The following is a 24,173-nucleotide window of genomic DNA, read 5'->3' as shown; positions in this document are numbered from 1 at the left end:
AGTAGGCTCAGTGTGGGTGACTCAAGCCTATAATTGGAGTTACTCAGGGAGCTGAGATCTGCCTGGGCAGAGAAGCGCAAGCAAGAGCAACAGTAGCACCACGCTCCTCTGCTTAGCTGCCAACTACCCTTTGATTTCTCTTGTTCTCCTACCTTAGTAAATTTATTTTACCAACCTATGGCTCCAAAAGAAAAATGTCCATGGAAATAAACTACACAAATGTACTTTTACTTTGCGTTTCTTGCAAACGTGTGCTTCAGGGTCTGAATCCTTTTTGTATCTGCTCCCGTTCTCCCGTGAGTCCCCCTTCCCCTCCGAGATCCGGAACCTTCGTTGCTTTCTTAGGCTATCTGGGGGAAGTTTTAGACAGCGATACCTACCAACTTACCAACCAATAGATCACAGAGCATAGGGACTCAGGCTGACGCAGGGGGCGCAGCCCAGAGGGGGCGGGGACTCGCTCTAGGCCAGCCCTCCGAGGGGCGGGGCTTCCGGAGGGCTGGCTCAGCCTTTATCTGCGGCGTCCTGGTGGTCTATCCATTCCGGTGCTGTCTCTGCGCCCTCTCCGGCTTTTTCTCTTCTCGGGGCTTTGTACCCGTCACCTCTGGCTTGTTTCTTCCGTCCTGCTCGTCTCTCTGACCCGGGTGCAGGTCATCCTCCTAGGCTTCGGTGTCTGACATCTGACGGCCTGTCTTCGCGCCCCACGGAGGAGCACCCCCTTGCCCAGAGACACCCACTGCAGAGCCGGGTTCAGCGAAGGTGAGCCGGGTCAGGGGACCAGAGGCCACAACATCACCCCCCCCCCCCCCGAAAAACAGGGTTCCTGTGGCTTTCAGCAGCACTATCTGCACTTGTGAAAGCAGTCTTGAGCGAATGTGGAGTCCGCCATACGTAGTCGGTAGCCAGAAAGTAGTCTTGGCCACTTGTATTTTTGCTTTCTTCCCACTGGAAGAAAACGAATTCCTGAGCTGGAATTTAGGAGACCTGGAACTTAGTCCAGGCTTTGCTAATGAGTATCCAGACCCCCCTTCAAAGCCAAGTGAGATTCCAGAATCCACGCCACTCGACACAGAAAGATAGAAGAAAGGACTTTGGAATATTTGATTACATGAAGTACAGTTCGTAATTGGAATTATCTACTAAAATAACAACTCCAAAGCAGACCTGAATATCTGGTTTGTCTCCCATCTCTCTAGCTCTAGACACGTGGCTTGTGTAAAAGTAGTTTAGCTCTTAAAGCCATAGTAAACAAAAGTTTGTATTATAAACTCCCATCCCTTCACAAGTTCCACTCATGGCTCTGTTATGATTGGGTATGACAATTCTATAGGTCATTCATATGTTATTGTATGTTTATCTTGAGTAAATAGACTCTACCAAAAACAGTAACAGCCCGGCAGTTCAGCCCAGGAGGCTGCCTATAGATTAGCCTGAAAGGATCTTGCCTTTCCTGTCAAAAACCCTGTAGTTATGACAGTGTCTTCAAAATTACTAGCACAATCATAGTTAATGAAAATGAACAATAATGACTGTAATCTATATTGATAGGAGAGCCATAAGTGAAATTGGGAAAATGTCAAAATTTATGATGACTTCTGTTTGAGTAGTGCTTTAGTGTTTATTTTATTTTTTATTTTTGCCAGTCCTGGGGCTTGAACTTAAGGGTCTGAGCATTGTCCCTGAACTCCTTTAGCTCAAGGCTAGCAGTCTACCACATGAGCCACAGCACCACTTTTGGCTTTTTCTGTTTATGTGGTACTGAGGAATTGAATCCATGGCTTCATGCATGATAGGCAAACATTCTTCCACTAATCCACATTATCAGCCTGCTTTAGTGCTTATTAATAGAGCTCTTTTGAGTGGTTTTTCATTTTTGGTCCTCTTAAGTAAATAATACCCATGTCTCACCAACAGGAGGAGGTTGTGTGGTGCATGCCTGTAAACCCAGCATTTGGAAGGCTGAGGCAAGAGGATCACATGAGTTCATGGGCCGCATGGACTACATAATGATACCCTGTCTCAAAAAAAAAAAAAAAGATAAAAAACAGAGAAGTTGAGTAATCAGTACTGGATGCCAGTACAAAGTAGATTTGGGACATGAATCCTGCCATATAACAAGTTGTTATATGGCAAACTCTCCACTTCCTCTTCCTTTTCTTTTTTCCTAATCCTTACATCCTACTTATTGCTCATCCTGTGCTCTATTTAAAAATTTTTAAATTGCTATTATAAAGCTGGTGTACAGAGGGCTTACAGTTACATAAGTCAGGTAAAGAGTACATTTCTTTTGTATAACTTTACCCCTTCCCTTCCTCTCTCCTAGTTTTGTGCTCCATTCTTATTGAGAATTCCTATTTACTTGATCTCTCATTGGCCAATGATCAATATGGTTGATATAACTCATAAATGTTTAAAGTCCAATCTCTTAAAGAGGTGGAGAGGAAATTGTAGCTGGGTGCCAGTGGCCTACACCTGTCATCCTAGCTACTTGGGAGTCTAAGATCAGGAGATCGCAGTTTGAGGCTAGCCTGGGCAAAAAGTTTGTAAGGACTCCTCCCACCCCCCAACCTCCCAACATCTCAACCATTAGCTGGGCAAATCGGCATGTACCTGTCATCCCAGCTATATGAGAGGCTAAATTCAGGAGGATTGTGGTTCTAGGCCAGCCTGGAAAAAAGTAATACTCTGCCTCAAGATGGAAGCCCTGAGTTCAAACCCCAGTTCCATTGTAAAAAATGGGGAATTATTACTATAATCATGCATTTCTTGAAGATAAGATTTGTACTAAGAAGTATGTCAGGTGATTTCATCATGCAAATATAGAGTATACATACATAAACCTAGATGGTATATACCATATACCTAGGCTATATAGCATTTATATCTGTCTGTCTGTGTGTCTGTCTGTCTGTCTAGCCTATTGCTTTTAGGACCACAATGAACAAAACACAAGTGAAATCAAGCACAAGAGGCCATTGGAAACTCAGGTGTGTGTCTGCCATAAGATAACATAGCATACTTGTTTTACAGTAAACTTTTTTTTAGCCAGAAGAAGTACATTCTAATGATAAAGACATGGTGTAGTAAATACACAACCTAGCAACATAGTTATTTGTTATTATTTAAGTATATATATATATTTTTTTGTCGGTTGTGGGGCTTGAACTCTGGGCCTGGGCGCTGTCCCTCAGCTCTTCAGCTCAAGGCTATCGCTCTACCACTTGAGCTACAGCGCCACTTCCGGTTTTCTGGTGGTTTATTGGAGATAGGAGTCTCACGGTCTCTCCTGCCCACGATCCTCAGATCTCAGCCTCCTGAGTAGCTAGGATTACAGGTGTGAGCCACCAGCGCCCGGCTATTATTTAAGTATTTTGAACTGTATACAGTTATATGTACTACACTTGTATGTGACGGGCAGCATGGTAAGTTTTCCAACACATGTGAATAATGTGCTGTGACATTAACATGACTAACATGTCACTAGATAATAGGAATTTTTCAGCACCATTACAATTTTATAGGACCTCCATCATCTATGTGGTGTGTCATTAAGTTATACATTGTTACACTGCTCTTGACTGTATTTGTGTTGTGTGTATGAGAAGTGTGTGTGGGGGGGGGACTGAGAGGGCCTTGAGTTCAAGCCCCTCTCCCTTAGCTTTCTTTCTCAAGTATAGTGCTCTACCACTTGAGCCACACCTCTACTTTAAACTGTTTTCCAGTTAGAGATAAGAGATTTGTCTGATAGTACTGTTTCCAAACACAGTCCTCAGATTGCAGCCTCTGGAGTATCTAGGATTACAGGTGTGAACCACTGACACCTGACTACGACTGTACTTTTATCATCATCATTCACAGGATTCAAGGAATCATATGCAATGATAGGTAGTTTAAAAATAACTGGCATGTATTGTGCTCATGTGATGTGATAGGTCTCTTAACAACACTTTACTTAAAGCTCTTTAGCCACAAAGCTAGGATGACAGGTATACAACAGAGCATCCAGCTATTGGTTGAAAAGGGAGGTCTCATTTTTTTTTTTTTTTTCCGCCTAGGCTGTGCTCAAACCAAGATCTTTCCTATTTCAACCTTCCAAATAGCTAAGATTACAGGTGAGTCACTTCCACCTGGCTTATTTATTTTATAGATGAGGATCCTAAAGCACTGAGAGATTAAATAAAGTATTTAAGGGTATGTAGTCCTTCTTGTCACAATCATTTGTGAAGCTTTACAATAGCCTAGTTTGGGGATAGATAATGTACTCAGAAGAAAGCCTGACCCTCTCTGGAAGAAGGGCCTGAACTGGGAGGAAAGATCAATGTAATAGACTGCTTTTAGCTAGAGCGTCCTACCTATGTCAGACTGCAGGCACCTGCTAAGGAGAACAAAAAAATCAGGGGAGGTCTCTGTTCTCAAGTAATAAGCTCTCTCATTTAATGTATTCTCCAAACTCTAGAAGTCCTGTGCAGTATGTGACAATTTTCTCTCTTGACACATAACTGGATAGATTAATGAAGAATGAACAGTGAAGCTGGGTGCTGGTGGCTCACGCCTGTAATCGTGGCTATTCAGGAGCCTGAGATCTGAGGATCATGGTTCAAAGCCAGTCTAGGCAGGAAAGTCCATGAGACTCTTATCTCCAATAAACCACTAGAAAACTGGAAGTGGCACTGTGGCTCAAGCGGTAGAGCGCTCGCCTTGAGCTGAAGAGCACAGGGACAGCGCCCAAGCCCAGAGTTCAAGGCCCACGACCGACCAAAAAAAAAGAATGAACAGTGAGTTAGCCAAGTAGGACAAAGGGACTGGACATCCAAAAACCAGAGCTGTGGGGGTCCGCAGTACAGCCATGGTACAGCAGTGTGATAAATTGAAGTGAAAGTAAAAGCTGCAAGCAGAGATGACCGAGGTGTTCAGCAGAGTCCTAATCCTGGGGTCTTTGGCATCTAATCATATCTCACAGATAAGAAGGCACTCAACAGAGTTTTTAACCCAGTCTGTAGGCAGCTTTCTTCATTCAGTCATCCAGTCACTCAACAAACACTGGCTGAGTGTGTTTCATGTACTCAACATGGTTCTAGGTGTGAAGGAGCAGTGAATGAAGCAGACATACCTTTGCCCCTCATGGAGTTTCACTGATTGTATGTCTGAATGGAGCTCGAGGCAGGGAGGGAAAGAGCTATGTGACTATGGGAGAAAAGAGTGTCAGGCATAGCATATAACCACCTGAAGCAGAAGCTCACCGGCTCTCCTGGAGTCCTCGGAGGCCCCAATGTGGGGGCTTGCTCGTCCTCATGCTTGCCTCTTATTACTTGCTCTCCTCACATGATACAGCAGCTCATATTTGTCCATGCCCATTATCCTGTGTTTGCTTCCTATACAGTTATGTGTCAAGAGAGAAAATTGACACATACTGAACAAGACTTCTACAGAGTCTGGAGAATACATTAAATAAGAGAGCATTGTAGAGCAGTGTTTTGCAGGTTTCAGCTATAGCCTCTTAGTTGATAAATTTCTATGAATGACTCATTTAATCACTGACTTGAGAGAGAGCCATGGTACTCTATCATAAGGAGAGTAGGGAAAGTGGCCTCATTGTATCAGAAGAAAAGCTTCCCTTTGTTCCAATCTTGGGTTCTTTTTTTTTTTTTTATTGTTGTTGTTTTGTTTTTGTCAGTCATGGGCTTGAACTCAGGGCCTGGGTGCTGTCCCTGAGCTTTTTCACTCAAGGTTAGTGCTCTACCACTTTGAGCCACAGCTCCGCCTCCAGATTTCTGGTGGTTAGTTGGAGATAAGAGTTTTATGGACTTTCCTGCCTGGGCTGGCTTTGAACTGCAGATCTCAGACTCCTGAGTAGCTAGGATTAGAAGTGTGAGCCACCAATGCTTGGCCAGTTTGGGCTCTTAATAGCCAATTAAAACACAGGCAAGAGTGGGCTAAGATCTGTTAAAAACATATTAATATTTATTGAATAGGGTTACCTCTTACTGCACAGTACTTTTTATTAAGGTAGGGCTTGGATGATGTGACTGGAAGACAAAACAATTCTGTTTTGTGTGTGTGTGTGTGTGTGTGTGTGTGTGTGTTTCAGACATGCATATATTATATTTTGATGACAATAACCATCCTAACCTGGTTTTGTTTGGCTTGATTCCCTCTTGGGACTCCAAGAAGAGGAATACCTGTTTTTTGTTTTGTTTTGTTTTATGTATTAGTGCTGGGACTTGAATTTAGGGCCTTTTACTCTCCCTCCAGCATTTTTTTACTCAAAGCTAGGGCTCTACTACTTGAGCCATACTTCCACTTCTGGCTTTTTGCTGGCTAATTAGAGATGAGAATTGCTTATATTTGTCTGGCCAGGCTGAATTTAAACCTCAGTCCTCAGATCTGTGTATCCTGAGTAGTTAGGATTACAGGCATAAGCCACTGGTGCTCAGCTGTTTGGGTTTTTGTTTTGTTTTATTTTGCTTTTGGAAGAGTACTTAGAGGCTTCTATTGTCAGAACTATGACAGGTCAGCTAGCCTGTAAAATGATAGCTAGAATGCCACAAAACTCTTAATAGCTGAATTTGCAAGAAAGTAAAGGTCCTGGAAAAGCCCCTGAAGAGCAAACAAATCACTGGAATTAGTACCTAAACCTGTCCTTGGCTGCACTAGATGTTTACTGACCTCACCTAAAAGCCTGGGCTTCAATAAGCTTGCCATTGTAGCAACTGAAACTACCTATGCAGTTCTTCTAGAATGTCGCTGAGCAGAAGCAAATGCTGAAGTTCTTTGAAGAGACCATTGACACATACTACCCACACATATACAAGCTACAGAGTCTGGAGAACAGATTGTTAGATGAGAGAGGATATTCTTTTCTTTGTGCTGTTGAGTTCCTTATGTTTCCTTTCTATAAAACAGTAAACATTTGTATACCTTTGTGTATCCCCCTTGTGCTCTCCAGCAGTGGATTGTGGAGGATATGTGTGTAGGCCAGGATGTGAGTACAGACACACACTGAGCTGCCTCCTATCCTTGCAGCGGTCATGGAAGAAATGAACAGACCTTTGTTCCAGCAGGAAGACAAGAATGGGATTACTTACAGGATCCCCGCCCTGCTCTACATTCCCCACAAACATACCTTCCTGGCCTTTGCAGAAAAGCGGTCCACACTCAAGGATGAGGATGCACTCCACCTGGTGATGAGGCGAGGACTGAGGACTGGACACTCAGTACAGGTGACTCATCTCACATCTGGGCCTGGGTCTCATTTCCTCTCCATGGGTCTTGGCCTCTTCCTGTCATTGAGGGTAAAATTCTGTGTGGGGAGCTGAGTGGGGAAAAGCAGTAAAAACCACGGCTCTCCAGAGTAATTGATTATGGTGTGCCAGGGGCATTAGGACTCCTCACAGCCATTAGGTACTATTGTCAGTCACTCTGACATACGAACAAAGTGAAGCTCATGGAACTTGCCATTTGCTTGAGGGTATAACAGTTCAACAGCAGGCATCACACCTGGTCTCAGACTCCAGGGTCCTCTGGGGTTCACATCTGTGAGGACTTGTGATAAGAACTTGTGTGCTTTTCATTTCTGTTCTCTTTAATCCTCCTCTTCACCCAGAGGGTTGACCATTGTCAATCCCATTTTGCTGATGAAGGTTAGTACTCCATGAGGTAAGTGACTTGGTTTAAAACAATATTTTTTTGAAGTAGACCTTCCCTGCTTTGTGCCAGTACTGGGACTTGAACTCAGGGTTGCTTGCTCTCACTATCAGGATGTTGGGATATCACCTAGGAATAAGGACACCAACTCAAAAGGAAGTTGGCAAAGCCAACTTTACTTCTGTATCATCAGCCAAACATCTGGCAGGCAAGCACACCCAGCAAGCAGGCTGGCTGCTCCCTTTCTATTCTTAATCCCACCCCTGTGCTCAGATTGGCTGAGCTCAGGTTCACAATCTGCAAAAGGATGTGACTTAATTAACAGGATGCAGTTAAAATTCAAGGCGCTTCTTCAGCCAGCTAGAAAAATCCTCTATGAGACTCTTATCTTCCAATAAACTACCAGAAAAAGCTAAAACTGGTGTTGTGGCTCAAGTGGTAGAGCACTAGCCTTGAGCACAAAGAGGCTTAGGGACAGTGCCCAGGCCCTGAGTTTAAGCCCCAGGACTGGAAAAAAAACAAACTCAAGGAGCTTCTGACAGGATGTCTTCATTGAAGTGCAGCAGAAAAAGGATGTATGTAACTAAAGTGTAATTAAAAAGCGTCAAAAGCAGGAACTTTTCAGAAAAACAATTTTCATAAGATTAACAGAAAGGAAGCAAACTACTTTGATAGAAAATATGCTTTTTTCACATCACTTATCCTTTTCACTCAAAGGCTGGCATTCTACCTCTTAAGCCATACCTCCACTTCTAGTTTTTTGCTGGTTAACTGAAGATAAGAGTCTCTTAGATTTGTCTGCCTGGGCTAGCTTTGAATCACCATCCTCAGATCTCACCCTCCTCCTGAGTTACTAGGATTACAGGCGTGAGCCACCAGTATCCAGCTGAGTGACCTACGATGATATCAGTAGATAATGGAGGGAAAATAACAATCACTACCAAGTTACTATTACTACTAAATGCTTTGTATGAGGTACATATTGTTATTGCCATTTTATAAGAAGAATCTGGGCCTGAGAATTAAAGTGATTTGCTTTGGGCCCACAGCTAATAAGCAGAATTGAAGCTAGAGCCATTGCCCTTAAGCAGCATAGTCTTAATGAATTGTTAGTAGGGAAAGAATGGTGACTGCTGTGGAAAGTGGGAGCTGCAAGGTTACCTCAGACCCCATGTTTCTCCCTGAGCTTCCTGAGACAATGATTTTGAGAGTCTTTTGAAAAATGAGTACAGTATCTCTATCATGGGTCCTTTATTCCCTTAACCTGCTCTGATTTGCTTTGTCCTGCCATTGAACCTTCACATCCATAGCAGATGCCTAGTTCTGTTTCACTGCAAATGTTATTCTGCTGAACATGGGCCTTCCTACTAACCTTTATTTTTGTTCTCACAGTCTTAAAGAATTTATTTAGTAAAGGGAAAGTAAAGACCAGTCAGGAGAGTAAGCAGTGGGATATGGAAACCCATTGTTCTGCATTGTGGTCAGAGACCAGCTGTTTTCTATTGTCCCTCCCCACCTTTTTCTTTTCCTTCTGGGCAGTTTGTCAGATGCTGATTGGTTTGTTTGAAAAAAGCCAGATTCTACCGTGGGTGGTGGCCACCAGTTGGGGAGGGAGAAAGCTGGCCTGGACCTATTGGGTGATGTTTTCCTTCATTTCCTCCCCTTGATGTTTTTCTCTGATTGCTGTTGGGGCATGGGAGCACTGAACTCAGTTCTGACTACTTCCTGCTGAATGGGGGTGATTAAGGGTGCCCATGACAGTTGCCAGAGAGGACACAGAGAAACTGAGGGGCTTTAAGGTGGTCGTAGTAATGTTGGTCCTCAGGTCCTCAGTGGTTGGTGGTTAGTTTTTACATCCATGATTATTTGTAGTTGGAATTGATCTAGGCAAGAGGGCACAAACTTTGTTAGTAATTTAAATACATAAGGAGTCTGAGCAGTCCTATCAGTGGCCCCCAAAATGTCAGGAGCTAAGTGGTTGGCAGCAATCAAGACTATTCTTGTTTTTAATACCTCAAAGATAGGTAGGTTTGTAAGGACTGTTCTTGTAACCATTTAGCCTGTTAGAGGATGACCTTTACTTGTTAGTGCCATGTAAGAAAGGATAAGGATTGCTGAATATTTTATAGCTAGTAGTATCTGTTTAGAGGTCGGTGACACTGTATTGACTAAGTTTGCCGCCATTATATGATTGGCAATTATTTATAGGAGATTTTACCTAGTGTAAGTACCAACCTAATAATGACTACTGTTAGGAAAATGGAGGCGAAAGGAAGGAAACAGGCCTGACTGGATCTTCCACAGGAGAGGACTGTTTATTGAAGAACAGCAAGGGACTGGATTGCACCTACCCTACCAGCATACCACTGCCCGCCTCTGAGTTCCTGCCTGTGAGGTTTTGTGTCTACTGTTAGTAATCACACCAAAGTTGGAAAGTCTTAAGCTCAAATTATACTTTGGCCAGGAAGAGTAAAATCAAGGCATAATAGGGTAAATGAGGCATGATAAATAGAAGCCAGGACTTAGACACTTAGAAATAGTAATTTTTTGCTTTAATTTTTTATACTCTCTTACAAGCTGCAATATTAGTACAAGGAAAAAGAAAAGAGGAAGAGAAACTTCCTCTGTCTGACCTTGTCTGCTGGTCCAAATGCTCTGGAAACTGAGAAAGAACAGCACAAAAAGATATACATTCTGATAAGGCAAATGCCAAGGAGAATGACCTGTCCTAGCACAAAGCCCTTACCTCAAGAATAAGTTTGTTTCATAGCAGGCTGTATTTCTTTTTTCTGGAAGGGGTGCAGTCAGAAATTTAAAGAGCAGGTCTTAGAGATCCTGAGCCCAAGTGATAAAAGTGTAACACCAAGAATGACTAAGAGCAAAGACAAACACTTAGCTGAGCTCAGTGTGTTTCCTTTGAATACTTCACTCTATCTGTCAAAGTGTGACTCTGTCTGTCCACTTGCTTGCTTGCTTACAGAAATGTGGGAGCTGTGGAATGAATTTTCACATCAGTAACTATACAGCTGAAGGAGACCATGTCTGTGGGGCTTTGAACTCTAATGCCAGACCACTTTATATAGGGGTTCCAGGACTGTAGAAGTAACCCACTCCTGAGGGAGAACAGAGAAGAATTCCCAAGAGAGAAAAAAAAACCCAAACTATGGTGAGGACCAGAGTGTGGCTGAGTGAATGTCAGAGATAAGCTACAATTTACAGCTCCTTTTAAGGAAGCGTGGACTCTCTTGGCTCAGAAGTCAGGAGAGCACTGTGCTGCTTGGGGACAAAGGCAGGACATAAATCTTAATCTCAAGGGACATATAGTTCTGACCCAGGGAATAAGAAAGTCCTCCATTGCTGTGGGGCCAGCCACTCTTGGTGGGGAGAGAGGTAGAACAGGCTAGGAGACACTCCTCATCCATATGATATGGGCAGCTGGTGTAATCTTCCCCACCCCTATTGGCCCCTGGGATAGCAACTCCCTTCCATGAGGGAGAAGGTCCCATAAAGTAGATTCGAGAGGAGCTCTCCAGTTCCCTCAGGAAGCCCTCTCATGAGAGGACAGAGAAGAGATGCCACACTGGAAAGTTTGGTCCCTACCAAACCTTGGTCAAGGGGCTGCCCTTGAACACTTGAGCTTCTAAAGTCCAGATCATCAAGGAAACAAGCATTAGATTTTCAGTGGGTTATATTACATTTTGTTGTCTTCTGCCCCACATTGGGCACCAAGATGATACATAAGCATGGTAGGTTCTTGTTCTCTGGTAGTAGAGAAATAAAGCCAGGAAGGATGAGTGCAGTTACAAAGGGTTTATTTAGTAAAGAAAACTTTAACAAAGGCCACTCAGGAGAGTGAGCAGTGGGGGAACCTCAAACCAATTGTTCCACGACCTTTGTTTTTGATGATGTTGGCATATAGGGCAGTTTTTACTTTGAGGAATTCTAGTCCTTCTTCTTATCACCTCATTGAGATGATCTCACAGTCTGTTTATAGTTTTCTTCAGGAACAGAGTTGTATAGCAGGCCACCATCAAGGCTCAGCCTATTTCATTATCTCTAGGACAGACATTACCTCTGGTCATGTTGCCCTATGTTCTGTCATAGCCTAGGAGTCATTGAGTATTGTTCTTTTCTTTTCTTTTCCTTTCTTTTCTTTCTTTTCTTTTCTTTTTTTCTTCTAGTCCTGGGCCTTGAACTCTGGCCTAGGCACAGTCCCTAAGCTCCATTTGCTCAAGGCTGCTGCCCTGCCACTTGAGCCACAGCCCACTTCTGTGCTTTTTCTGTGATTAATTAGAGATGAGTCTCATGGACATTCCTGCCCGGACCATGATCTTCAGATCTCAGCCTCCTGAATAGCTAGGATTACAGGCATGAGCCACCGGTGCCCAGCAGCTTTTTTTCTTTTTCTTTTTATAGTTTAAGTCTTTTTAAAAAAGAAATTCTGTTTTACTGAAAAGATGTTGTACAGAGGGGTTACAGTTACATGAGTAAGGTAATGAGTACATTTCTGTTGAGCATTATTACCCCCTCCTTTGTTTTTCTTCTACTATCCCTTCCCTCCCCCACCCCCTCGAAGTTGTAAAGTTCATTTCCAACATAGTGTCATTTCCAACATAGAATCTCATTGTTGCAATGGGTCATCCTGTGTCCTTGTTTCAGCATTTTGTTATTCCCCTTCCCCTCCCTAAATTAGATAAATGTATATACAAGATACAGGGTACCAAAATCAAATACAGTGACAACAGGGGATATACCATATAACATATAAAAGAATATACAAAAGAAACAAAAAAATCACATAGTACATTATAAACAGCAATAACAAAGAGAAAACTCTTGTGTCCATATCTTGGGGTTCATTTCACTTAGCATCATCTTATATGGTCATATGTACATAGCTTTTGAGCTTTTCTGCTTATCTGATAAGATTATCCTAGATGTATACTAATTATTGCAAATAAAGGAAACCATGGGACTTACATTTCTTTGGGTCTGGCTTACTTCACTTAATATGATTTATGATTTTTTCCAAGTCTTTCCATTTCCTAACAAATGGGGCCGTGTCATTATTTCTGATGGAAGCATAGAATTCCTCTGTGTGTGTGTGTGTGTGTGTGTGTGTGTGTGTGTGTGTGTGTAAATATACCACATTTTCTTGATCCATTCATCTACTGATAGGCATCTGGGTTGGTTCCGTATCTTAGCTATGGTAAATAATGCTGCAATAAACATAGTTGTGCTGGTAGCTTTAGTATGGCCTTGTTTGTGATCGTTTGGGTAAATGCCCAGAAGTGGAATTGCTGGGTCATAGGGGAGCTCTATGTATAGTCTTTTGAGGAACCTCCATACTGCTTTCCGGTGTGGTTGAACAAGTTTACCCTCTTGTTACATGACCTCATTGCTCAGTAGTCACACAGATTCACAAATGTGCTCACTTTAAACCCAGTCTCTCTTTACTTATTTTTTTACTCTAGTTAACTTAGTTGTAGAATCTGGAAGTTAGTGGAATCATCAGCTCTGTTTCCTCCTCAGTGTAGAAATCTGCATTCCATTAAGAGCCACTAATAAAGTAGTGGTTAGGGTCAGTCAAGACCTACCACTTATTGGGTGAGGAATTCTGGTACGTAGCTCTTCATTTTAAACCATCTGCAGGATGTGATTGAAATAGACACTACACAGTAAGAACTCAGCAACTCAACATTAATTATGCTCCATAATGGGCCTTAATCCTGATGCAACATGTTTGTTTTTAAAAAATAAGGTGACCTTCGTTTCTCTATAAGTACCCAATGATTTTGTTCTGCCCTCTGGGGCAATCAATCCATATATAATATAGATAATAGTCCTTCAGAAAACTACTCTTTGAAGTCCTGAAAGTTTCCTCATGCCTTCTTAGGCTTCTATTCACTAGCTAAATTGGTCCTTTTAGTGATTCCTTAGGCCATGGTTGCTGGTGTCTTTAGGATCTGGTCTGGGATGTCAATGTACTTTTTCAAAGTGTGGTGCTCAGAATTGGACCTAAGAGCTCCAACTATAGACGAAACAGCTTGGCAACTAGGTCATCATCCTATCTTGAGCCCTTAAATGCAGCCAAAGGTGAAATGACACCTTTGGCAGCTGCATAGCACCATTAACTGTGTTATGTTAACTGTAACTAGAGGCAAGACTCAAGTGGTAGAGTGCCAGCTTAGTAAGTACCAGTCCCTGAGTTGAAACCCCAGTACTGCCTCCCTACTCCAAAAAAATCCTTGAAGTTCTATTTCCATTAAAGAACTCCTCACTTTTCCTTCTCCCTAATCCCCCTGGTAGCCACTATTTTCCTTTATGTTCCTGTAGATTTGGCTACTCTGGCTACTTTAAGTGGATTCACGTATACTTTGGTCTTTCTTTGATGGCTTATATCTCTTACTATAATGTCTTTAAGGCCCATCTATGTTGCTGTGGGCATCAGCATTTCCTTCCTATTTAAAAGCTGAGTAATACAACAATGCATGTGTATAATATATTTGTTTATTTGTCCATCTGTTGGACAGTTGGTTTGTTTCTGTCTATTGGCTGTTATGTGTAACATTACAATAAATGAAGGTATGAGAATAGCTCTTTGAGACACTGTTTTTAATTCTTCTTGATACACATCCATAAGTAGGATTTTTGTAACATATGGTAATTCCACATTTAATTGTGTGTGTGTGTGTGTGTGTGTGTGTGTGTGTGTGTGTGTGTGTATGTGTGTTGGCCCTAGGGTTTGAACTTAGGGCCTGGGCACTGTCCTCTCAAGCCTAGTACTCTACCACGTGAGCCACAGCTCCACTTTGGATTTTTTGGTAGATAATTGGAGATAAGGGTCTCATGGACCCTTCCTGCCCAGGTTGGCTTTGAATCGTGATCCTCAGATCTTAGTCTCCTGAGTAGCTACAATTACTAGCATGAGATACCAGTGCCCAGCCACATTTAATATTTTTTTTTGTCCATTGTGGGACTTGAACTCTGGCCTGGGCACTGTCCCTGAAATCTTCAGCTCAAGGAAAGCATTCTACCACGTGAGCTACAGTGCCACTTCTGGTTTTCTGGTGGTTAATTGGAGATAAGAGTCTCACAGACCTTCCTGCTTAGGCTGGCTTTGAACCACAATCCTCAGATCTCAGCCTCCTGAGTAGCTAGGATTACAGGCGTGAGCCACTGGCACCCAGCTCACATTTAATTTTTTGAAGAACTGACATATTTCCACCAGTGGTGTACAAGTATTCAAATTTTGTCATACCTTTGCCAACACCTATTATTGTTATTGCTATTATTATTATTATCATTATTATTTTGTGGGTCGTGGGGCTTGAACTTTGGGCCTGGGCACTGTCTCTACACTCTTTAACTCAAGCTGAGCACTCTACCGCTTGAGCCACAGTGCCACTTCTGGTTTTCTAGTGATTTATTGGAGATCAGAGTCTCACGGACTTTTCTGCTGGGGCTGGCTTTGAACCATGATCCTCAGATCTCAGCCTCCTTGAGTAGCTAGGATTACAGGCGTGAGCCACTTGGTGCCCAACTTTGTTTTTATAGTAACTATTCTAATGGGTAAGAGGCAATATCTTGTGTTTTTGTTTTTGTGGTGCTGAGGAATAAGGCCTCATGCTTGGCAAATCTACTAATGAACTGCTCCCCCACAAAATCAATGTGGCTTTGATTTATGTTTCCCTAATGATTAATGATGATGAACTTCTTTTCAAATATATGTTGATGATTATTTGTTATCAGTTTATTGAGATAGGGACTCACTATGTATATAATCAAAGCTGGCTTTGAACTTAACATTTTTCTGCCTTAGCCTTTGAGGCTGAGATTACAAGTGTGTACCATCTGCTCAGCTACATTGCTTTTTTGTTTTAATTTAATTTATTTGTTTTTTGCTTATGTAATATCAAGGAATAAAACCCAGGGTCTTATGCATGTTAGGCGAGCACTCTACCACTAAGCCACACTCCCAGACCTGTTATATTGTTTTTAAATCATGTTTCCCCATCCAGATTTTTCAAGGTCATACACTCTGTTTTACCTCTGTTAAGCCTCAGCCTAGTTGTCATATCTTATTGGTCTAGCTCATGTGATTTCTAAGGTTATCCTGTTTTGTGTATTGTTTTTCTTCCTTTACATTGTTACTTCTTCCTTAACTGTACATTAGAAATATTTTATAATTTTCTCTTTGGACAATCCAGATCAGCTCAGCTTCTGACTTTCCACTTTATCATTAAGTTTACATTATCTCTTATCTTTGAACTGGTGAGTGTTCACAAGGCATTCTGGTATAGAGTGAGTTGCTCAAGAGATGAGTTTTATCAGTACACTGGCTCAAGGGGAGTCATTTACCCAGAAGACTAGAGGACACACTCTGTGGGATGAAATTAGTTTTAGGTCACTCTATTTTTTTTTGTCGGTAATGGGGCTTGAACTCTGGGCCTGAGCGCTGTCCCTCAGCTCTTCAGCTCAAGGCTAGTGTTCTACCAGTTGAGCTACAGTGCCACTTCTGGTTTTCTGGTGGTTTATTGGAGAGAAGAGTTTCACGGACTTTCTCGTGCCCGGGCTGACTTTGAACCATGATCCTCAGGTTTCAGCCTCCTGAATAGCTAGGATTACAGGCATGAGCCACCAGCACCCGGCTTTTAGGTCACTCTTATGGTCTTCTAGGGCTCTGAGATTCTATGAAATCTGAACCTTGCTTAACCTGTTTTACCCAATTATGCAGAAATTAAACTTATTATCTACTTTGAACAGTTAATATACTTATATAGCTAAAAGCAAGTACAGTATAAGAAAGTAATGTACTGTAAGAAATAATATGCCATTCTTATTCTTCCAGGCATTATTGCCTTTTGTCTATCCTTCTTTATACATACATTCTAGATACAAAAGCAAAGAAAAGCAAGTATATATTATTTTTTGTTAACAAGTACATGCATACATATATATGTATATATATATGTATATATATATATATATATATATATATATATACTTGATGCTTTCTTTTAAAATTTGATATGTGATAATATGACAGGTACCAGTGACTCATGCCTATAATCCTAGCTATTCAGAGGTAGAAATCTGAATATTGTAATTCAAAGCCAGCCTGAGCAGGAAAGTTTATGAGCCTTTTAATTCCTGTTAACCACCGAAAACCCAGAAGTAGAGCTGTGACTCAAGTGCTAGAACATCATCCTTGAGCAAAAAAGCTAAAGGACAGTGTGTAGGCCCTGAATTCAAGTCTGAATTATCCGCCCCCCCCCCCAAACTTGATAATGTATAAAAATCACCATGTAATGTTAAATGCATAGAACACGAATGTCAGCTCAAGGAATTATGACAAATATACCACTTGTGAACACAAAAACTGCTTCCAATATTCCAAGAAATATAATACTGCCAGCATCAGAGAAACTTCCCTCATGGCCTAACTTCTCTCACCAGTAATTGCTATGCTGACTTATAGTTCTAGAGTCAAGTTTTGCTTAATTTTCATCTATATATTGTGTATGTCTGGCTGTTTGATTTAATATATTTTTGTGATTTATCTAAATTGTAGCATGTAGTTCTAATTCACCTATTTTCATATTTATGTAGTATTCTATTATGAAGATACTACAATCAAGCTTTTTTTTTTTTTTTTTGGTCCAGTCGTGGGCCTGAACTCTGGGCATGGGCGCTGTCCCTCAGCTCTTCAGCTCAAGGCTAGTACTCTACCACTTGAGCCACAGCGCCACTTCCGGCTTTTTTCTTTTTGCTTATGTGGTGCTGAGGAATCGAACCCAGGGCCTCAGGCATGCAAGGCAAGCGCTTTACCACTGAGCCACCTTCCCAGCTACAATCAAGCTTTTATTGTACTTTTGACATTTGTGTTAACTGATGTGAGTATAGGTAATGATATTAAACTTCTCTTGTATGCAATTTTGGCCCTATGGACATTTCTGTTGGGTATCTCTCTTGGAGTGGAATGACTGGGACATAGGCTATATGTACTGTATGTCCCATTGCAGAAGACAATGGGACCTGTATTCCAGAGTGGTGGCTGGAAAGACTGGTCTGATTCTGTTCCCTACATTTTTAGGAATTGTTCTTGAAGGATTAATCCAAATTAGTCAAGATTAACCAGTGCTTCTGATGTTTAACGTCTTACCACATAAGGCTGTCAAATGAATTGACTGACTTTTTTGCTCAAGTCTGGCGCTTTACTTGTTGACCCATACCATCACTTCCAGATTTTTGCTGCTTTATTGGAGATAGGAATCTCTTAGATTAATCTGCTTGTGCTAGCTTCAAATTGTGATCATTAGATCTCAGCTTCCTGAGCAGCAAGGATTATAAGCATGAGCAACCAGCATCTGTCTGTACATACTTAATTGTGTGTGTGTGTGTGTGTGTGTGTGTGTGTGTGTGTGTGTGTGTGTGTGCACATGTACATGTGCAGGTGTGTGCTTGTGGGCACATGGGTTTTGGGCTTAAACTCCAGGCCTAGCTGTCCCTGAACATTTTTGCTCAAGGCTAGTGTTCTACCACTTGAGCCACAGCTCTACTTCCTGTTTTTTTGGTGGCTAATTGGAGTTAAGAGTCATAAACTTTCCTGCCCAGGCTGGCGTTGAACCATGATCCTCAGATCTCAGCCTCCTAAGCAGCTAGGATTACAGCATGAGCCACTAAATACCCAGCTATACATACATAATTTGATGAGCAAGGTATGTTTTGGGATAAACTTTCAGAACTGAACATCCTGAGAAAGAATGTATTTAAATATATGAAAGATTATGTACAATTATTATATATCTTACCAAAGAGTTGAATCATTTGCACTCTGACCCATCTATGAAGGAAACTCTTTCTTTCTTTCTTCCTTTCTTTTTTCTTTTTCTTTTTTTTTTTTGTCAGTCAGGGGGCTTGAACTCTGGGCCTGGGTGCTGTCCCTGAGCTCTTCAGCTCAAGGTGAGTGCTCTACCACTTGAGCCAGAGCGCCACTTCCCAAAGTTAATGATTTTTGACAAATTGTAAGATGAAAAATGCTGTGTTGTTGTCATTTTAATTAGCATTTCTTTTGTATGTGTGAGGGTTTTTTTTTTTTTGGTCTGCAACTTATTTGATCTTACCCTTTGCCCATTTCTATTGGGAAATCTAAATCTAAAGGAGATCCATCTTTCTTTGTGGTATGTCTGATTAGGCATTATCTATGTGATTGTATCTTTTCAACACCTACTCCATTATGAAATTTTCCACTGAACTGAAGCAAACACTGAAGTAAAGTGAGACTGAGTAACTCACTAATGCTTCCCAGTAGTGGAGCAGGCAGACTTTGATTAACTGTCTCTAATTCCAGGTTTGAACTTTTAATAATACCCTTATAAATGACCTACCAGATAGCACAGGAAGTCAAAGCCTTCGTCTTAAACTACTTTCTTTTCATCTAGAACTTCCCTATTTTCTCATTTTGTTTTTCTTCCTTTCTTTTTCTTGTAAAATTTTATTTAGCTACTATCAAGTGCCAGACTCTAGAGATACAACATTTCTACAATTTAGATTCTATCTTCAAAATGTTCATAGACTAAGAAAGGAGACAATTGTAAGAGTTCACAGTGTTATATAAGTTATAACTTGCTAGAGGAAGAGAGAAAATTTCACAGAAGGCTTCACAAAAGAGGTGACATTTGAGCTGGGTATTGGAGGATGATTTGGAAGTCCAGACAAAGCAAAGAAGAACATTCTAGATGGGGATGGAGCACAGCCTATCTAACATCTAGCATTATTTCTTTCTCGCTTTGTAAGTTATTTTAGAACATTTAAGAATTTAGCTACTACTTGGGCCTTCAGGATTTTGTAGATTTCAATATCATTTATTTCTTGTTTGAAAAGTACTAGTAGATTTTGTGAGCCTCATGTCTTCACATTTGTATCTCATTCTCTTTCTCTCTCTTCTCTTGACTAGTGGGGACCCCAGGAGCCACTGATGGAAGCAATATTACCTGGGCATCGGACCATGAACCCCTGTCCTGTGTGGGAGCGGAAGAACAGCTGTGTATACCTGTTCTTCATCTGTATACAAGACCATGTCACTGAGTGTCACCAGATTGTGTCAGGCAGGAATGCTGCCCGCCTGTGCTTCATCTGCAGCCAGGATGCAGGCCATACATGGAGTAAGCTGAGAGATTTGACAGAGGAGGTGATTGAGTTCTCAGAGATGGGGCACTGGGCCACCTTTGCTGTGGGGCCAGGTCACGGCATCCAGATTCAGTCAGGGAGGCTGATCATCCCTGCGTATGCCTATTATTTCTCACACCGGTTCTGTGGCTTCCCACTGCCATGTTTCACCAAGGCTCACTCCCTGATGATCTACAGTGATGACTTCGGCCTCACGTGGCACCATGGCAAGTTCATTAGGGGCCTGGTGACCATGGAGTGCCAAGTGGCAGAAGTGACTGGGAAATCTGGTTTCCCTGTGCTCTACTGCAGCGCCCGCACACCAAACAGGTACCGGGCAGAGGCTCTTAGTATTAATCATGGTGAATGCTTTCAGAGGCAGGCCCTGAACCTAAAGCTGTGCGAGCCCCCCAATGGCTGCCAAGGCAGTATCTTGAGCATCCAGCCCTTGCAGATCCCGCATCGATGCCAGGATCCTGATGACAAAGATGCTCCCACCACTGAGAAGAGTTCCCAAATGGACAAATTACTGCAGCTGGAGGAAAGAGCTGGAAAATTGTCAGGAACATGGCTCTTGTACTCACACCCCGCCAATAAGAAAAAGAGAATCAATCTAGGTATCTACCTCAACCAGAGCCCCTTGGATACTGCCGGCTGGTCTCAACCCTGGATCTTGCACGACGGACCCAGTGGTTACTCTGATCTGGCTCTTGTGGAGGAGCAGGGCTTGTTTGGATGTTTGTTTGAGTGTGGGAGTGAGCATGAATGTGAACAGATTGTCTTTCGTCTGTTTACGCACTTAGATGTCCTGAGCCACACGCAAGAGGACTGTGCCAGACCTGCTGGGATGCAACCTGAGCCAGTTCAGCACTGACTTGCTATCTCTAGAAGGGAGTAACAACCAGAGCTGCGGTACCAGAGCTTTCTAACAGCTCAGTTCACTTATTTTGCCTCTTACTCTTTCCTTCTTTTTTAAAGAGAAAAAGGAAAGTTTTTCCATAGTTAATTGCTGAACTGCCAGTTGGCTGGTCACAATGTGATCTTGGCTCTGCCACTGACCTGCTTAAAGACCTTGGATATGCCTCTTGGACTCTAGGGGGCTCAGGTCTCCATTTTTAAAGTGGTAGAATTAGCTTGTGGTTTTTCATCTTCCCATTGCTAGGTGAGGCATAGTGCCCGTGTGCTCCACAGTCAGCAAGTCCTGGCTACATAAAGGTCTGAGCTTGAATGGAGGTCAGAGGGCTTCTCTTTTCAGATGGTCCACTCTTGTTCAAGCAGGTTTTTGTGTGGCAAGAAGGAAGTTGTGGGTTTTTTTTTTTTTGTTTGTTTGTTTTTGATGTCAGTACTGGGGCTTGAACACAGGGCCTGCTACTGTCACTTAGCTTCTTTTGCTCAAGGCTGGCCCTTTACCACTGGCTTTTTGCTGATTAAAAGTCTCACAGACTTTTCTGCTCAGACTGGCTTCAAACCACAACCACAACCCTCAATCTCAGCCTACTGAGTAGCTAGGATTATAATTATGAGCCACTGGCAGGTTTCTCTCTCTCTCTCTCTCTCTCTCTCTCTCTCTCTCTCTCTCTCTCTCTCCTCTCCTCTCCTCTCCTTCTCTCTCTCTCTGTCTCTTTTTTTGTGCTGGTTCTAGACTTGAAGTCAGGGCCTAGATACTGTCCCTGAGCCATTTCAGCCACAGCTCCATTTCAGCTTTTTGATCATTAATTGGAAACCAGAGGTTCACAGACTTTCCTGCCCAGGCTGGCTTTGAACCTCCATCCTCATATCTCAGGCTCTTTAGTAGCTAGGATCACAAATGTGAGCCACCAGTGCCTAATTATTTTAGGTTTCTTTATTTTTGTATTTGTTGGTCGTGGGCTCTTTTGCTGAAGGCTAGTGCTCTACCACTTTGAGCCACGGCTCCATTTCTGGTTTTCTGGTTGTTAATTCCTGCTCACCCTGGCTTTGAACTTTGATCTTCAGATCTCAGTCTACTAAGTAGTACCCAGCAGCTATTTTATTTTTAATAACAAAACACTTTTATTCTTTACTCATATTCAGAGCTCTACAAGCAGGTTAACCCAGAAGAACTGAGCAAGACACAGAATCATAAGGTCACTCACCGTCTCTACCCTTCAGGTTGAATCAACCTCCCCTTCTTCATCCAGAGAACATAATTTCCTAGAGAGGAAAACGATCATCTCAGTGCTAGCCACCCTTCATAATGGAGCTTACTGCTTCTGATGCCATCACCTCTTTGCAAGATGAGCCTAAAGTTCATTTACTAAATAGAATGCTTCCTGATCAGAAAGGACATGTGTTAGGACTCTACAGCATTGGCAAAGCTGGGCATGGTAGACCCAGCTCTATAAGGAGGCTGAGGCAAGAAGATTGTTTGAGCCTAGGAATTCAAGCTAAGCCTGGGCAACAAAGTGAGACCTTCATCTAAAAAACAAATCAGAGCCAAGAAGAAAATTGGACAAAACTTCCCATGGCCTGTGTCCTCTGGAATCCTCAGTTTATGTAGTTAGAAGAGGCGTGATAAATAGTATGCAGATGTTGGGGTCATGATAGCTCCTAACATTGTTTCATTGCATCTTTAGTATACCTGCAGTGGTATATCCAGGAGTGTCCAGGCTTCTGGATTTCTCACAAGTTTGTTTTACTCAGAATATTATTGTGATCCAATGACTTCTTAACTAGGGAGAAGGGCTTCATCATTAGGAGGGTCTGTGGGCTGCCAAATCAAGCCAGTTTGTTTGACCTTATTGCAATTGATACTTATTTTATGTTTGTTTGTTAGGTTTTCTTTTTGTGTGTGGTAACTAGGTTTTGAACTCAGGGCCTTGTGCTGTCGAAGCAGGCAATTTACCTCTTGAGCCATGCCCCAGCCCTCTTTTGCTTTAGATACATTTCAGGTAAGGTCTCAAGTTTTTTCCTAGGGAAGCCTCAGACTGAAGTTCTGGGGAGCTGGGATCATTTGCACATGCCCCTATGCCTGACTTGTTGATTTAAGCTGGGGTCTTATCACTGTTTATCTGGGTTGGCTCTAAATTGCCTGATCCTCTCAACCCTGCCCTTGTGAGTAGCTGGGATTTCCAATGAGAACCACCACACCTGGCTTGATCACTGCTTGCAAAGCAAAGGCACCTCTTCATCTAACAGCTCTGGCACTTAGCCTGTGCCAGGTCTCTCAGCTGGTACCAGATGGTTGCTTCCATTGTAGATTATTTCCCCAGCAGTCTGCCATTGTGTTGGAAATTCCACCATAAGAGATTCATTCTCTTGTCTCTGTGTCTCTATTTTAGAAAGACAATGCCTTAAACTGGTATGAGCTGAATAGATTTGGTGCTGGCTAATCTCACAATACACTGGGCCAGAGATGCCTACCACCAGTGCTCATAGATGCATCTAATTGCCCTTCTTACTCTTTCCCAGTCTCGTGTTTCTGTCTCCTTAATCACAAGCAGTCAAAAAAAAATTTTTTTTAATCCTGTGTCAGTATTTCCTAAAGAAATGGGATATTCAAGTCACCCTAAAACCTAGCCCTTGTCTTAGTGTACCATCTTTAGAGCTGAACTCATTGTCATCAAACACCATCACCATTACATTCTGGTATGTGAAAAAGTTAATAAGATCACTGAAACCTGAGTCTGAATTTTGAAGAGACAGACTCATTAGAGCTTTATTTCCAGGTCTTAGAAGAGAGAAATCTGGAGCAAACTTAATGGGAAACCACAGCATTTGTTACAGAGTGATATACCAAAAGCATAATGACCGATAGACTTACATTTTCCAGGGTAAGGAAATGGAGGGTCTATTGTAGACTCTGCTGTTTCCAGAGGCTCCTGGTGATCATGCTACAAGTTTTGGCTGTGGAACAGAGTGTTCCACTTTATCAAAGGATTCCTGATCCATTTCTTCCTCTAGAGCCGCTGGGTGAAGACACTAGAATGAGACCACACAAGGGCCTTCTGTTCAAAGGTCCTGATCCTCTCCACCTTTGGGAGTGTAGGGGCACCTCAGAAATGTGTGAGGTCATGGGGCTGGAGCTCAGCCCCACATATGCTGTGCCGGTGTGTGCAAGGCAGAAGGAGCACTTCCTAGCAGGGAAACTAATTTGGAAAAGCCCTCTGTGCCAGTTTCAGAAATAGAAATTGAAAGATAGAGACACAGGAAGGCCTGAATGAGGATTTGAGAGGGGCAGAATAGGTGATGGGAACTGTGAAGAGGAAGACAGGCATTCTCGTGCATTTATAAAGATGGACAATGGCACAGACACAGGCCTGGGCTGACGAGGGGCAGCTGCTTTGAAGAAGTGACAGTGGGCTGGAGCTGTCCACCGAAACCCATGGAAGAGAGACCTG

General features: G+C 42.4%; 1 protein-coding gene across 5 annotated transcripts; it reads left to right on the top strand.

The window, feature by feature from the left end:
- The first annotated feature begins 537 nt into the window (after nucleotides 1-537).
- Neu3 (neuraminidase 3) lies at nucleotides 538-21,147 on the top strand. Of its 5 annotated transcripts, none has more exons than XM_042689092.1 (4): nucleotides 2,915-2,987; nucleotides 4,056-4,112; nucleotides 7,024-7,220; nucleotides 19,604-21,147. In XM_042689092.1, exons 3-4 carry the CDS (start codon nucleotides 7,029-7,031, stop codon nucleotides 20,687-20,689), a joined length of 1,278 nt encoding a protein of 425 aa, XP_042545026.1. In that variant the 5' UTR covers nucleotides 2,915-2,987; nucleotides 4,056-4,112; nucleotides 7,024-7,028; the 3' UTR covers nucleotides 20,690-21,147. The 5 variants fall into 5 exon arrangements, with proteins under 5 accessions (XP_042545034.1, XP_042545017.1, XP_042545044.1 ...); XM_042689076.1 differs by having other exon boundaries at nucleotides 6,947-7,220; XM_042689100.1 differs by lacking the exons at nucleotides 2,915-2,987; nucleotides 4,056-4,112 and adding an exon at nucleotides 538-759.
- Nucleotides 21,148-24,173: the final 3,026 nt, after the last annotated feature.

Source organism: Dipodomys spectabilis, unplaced genomic scaffold (assembly GCF_019054845.1).
Source record: "Dipodomys spectabilis isolate Male_0828 unplaced genomic scaffold, ASM1905484v1 ptg000003l, whole genome shotgun sequence".
NCBI classification, from domain to species: domain Eukaryota; kingdom Metazoa; phylum Chordata; class Mammalia; order Rodentia; family Heteromyidae; genus Dipodomys; species Dipodomys spectabilis.
This window is presented reverse-complemented; position numbering and strand designations above follow the sequence as displayed.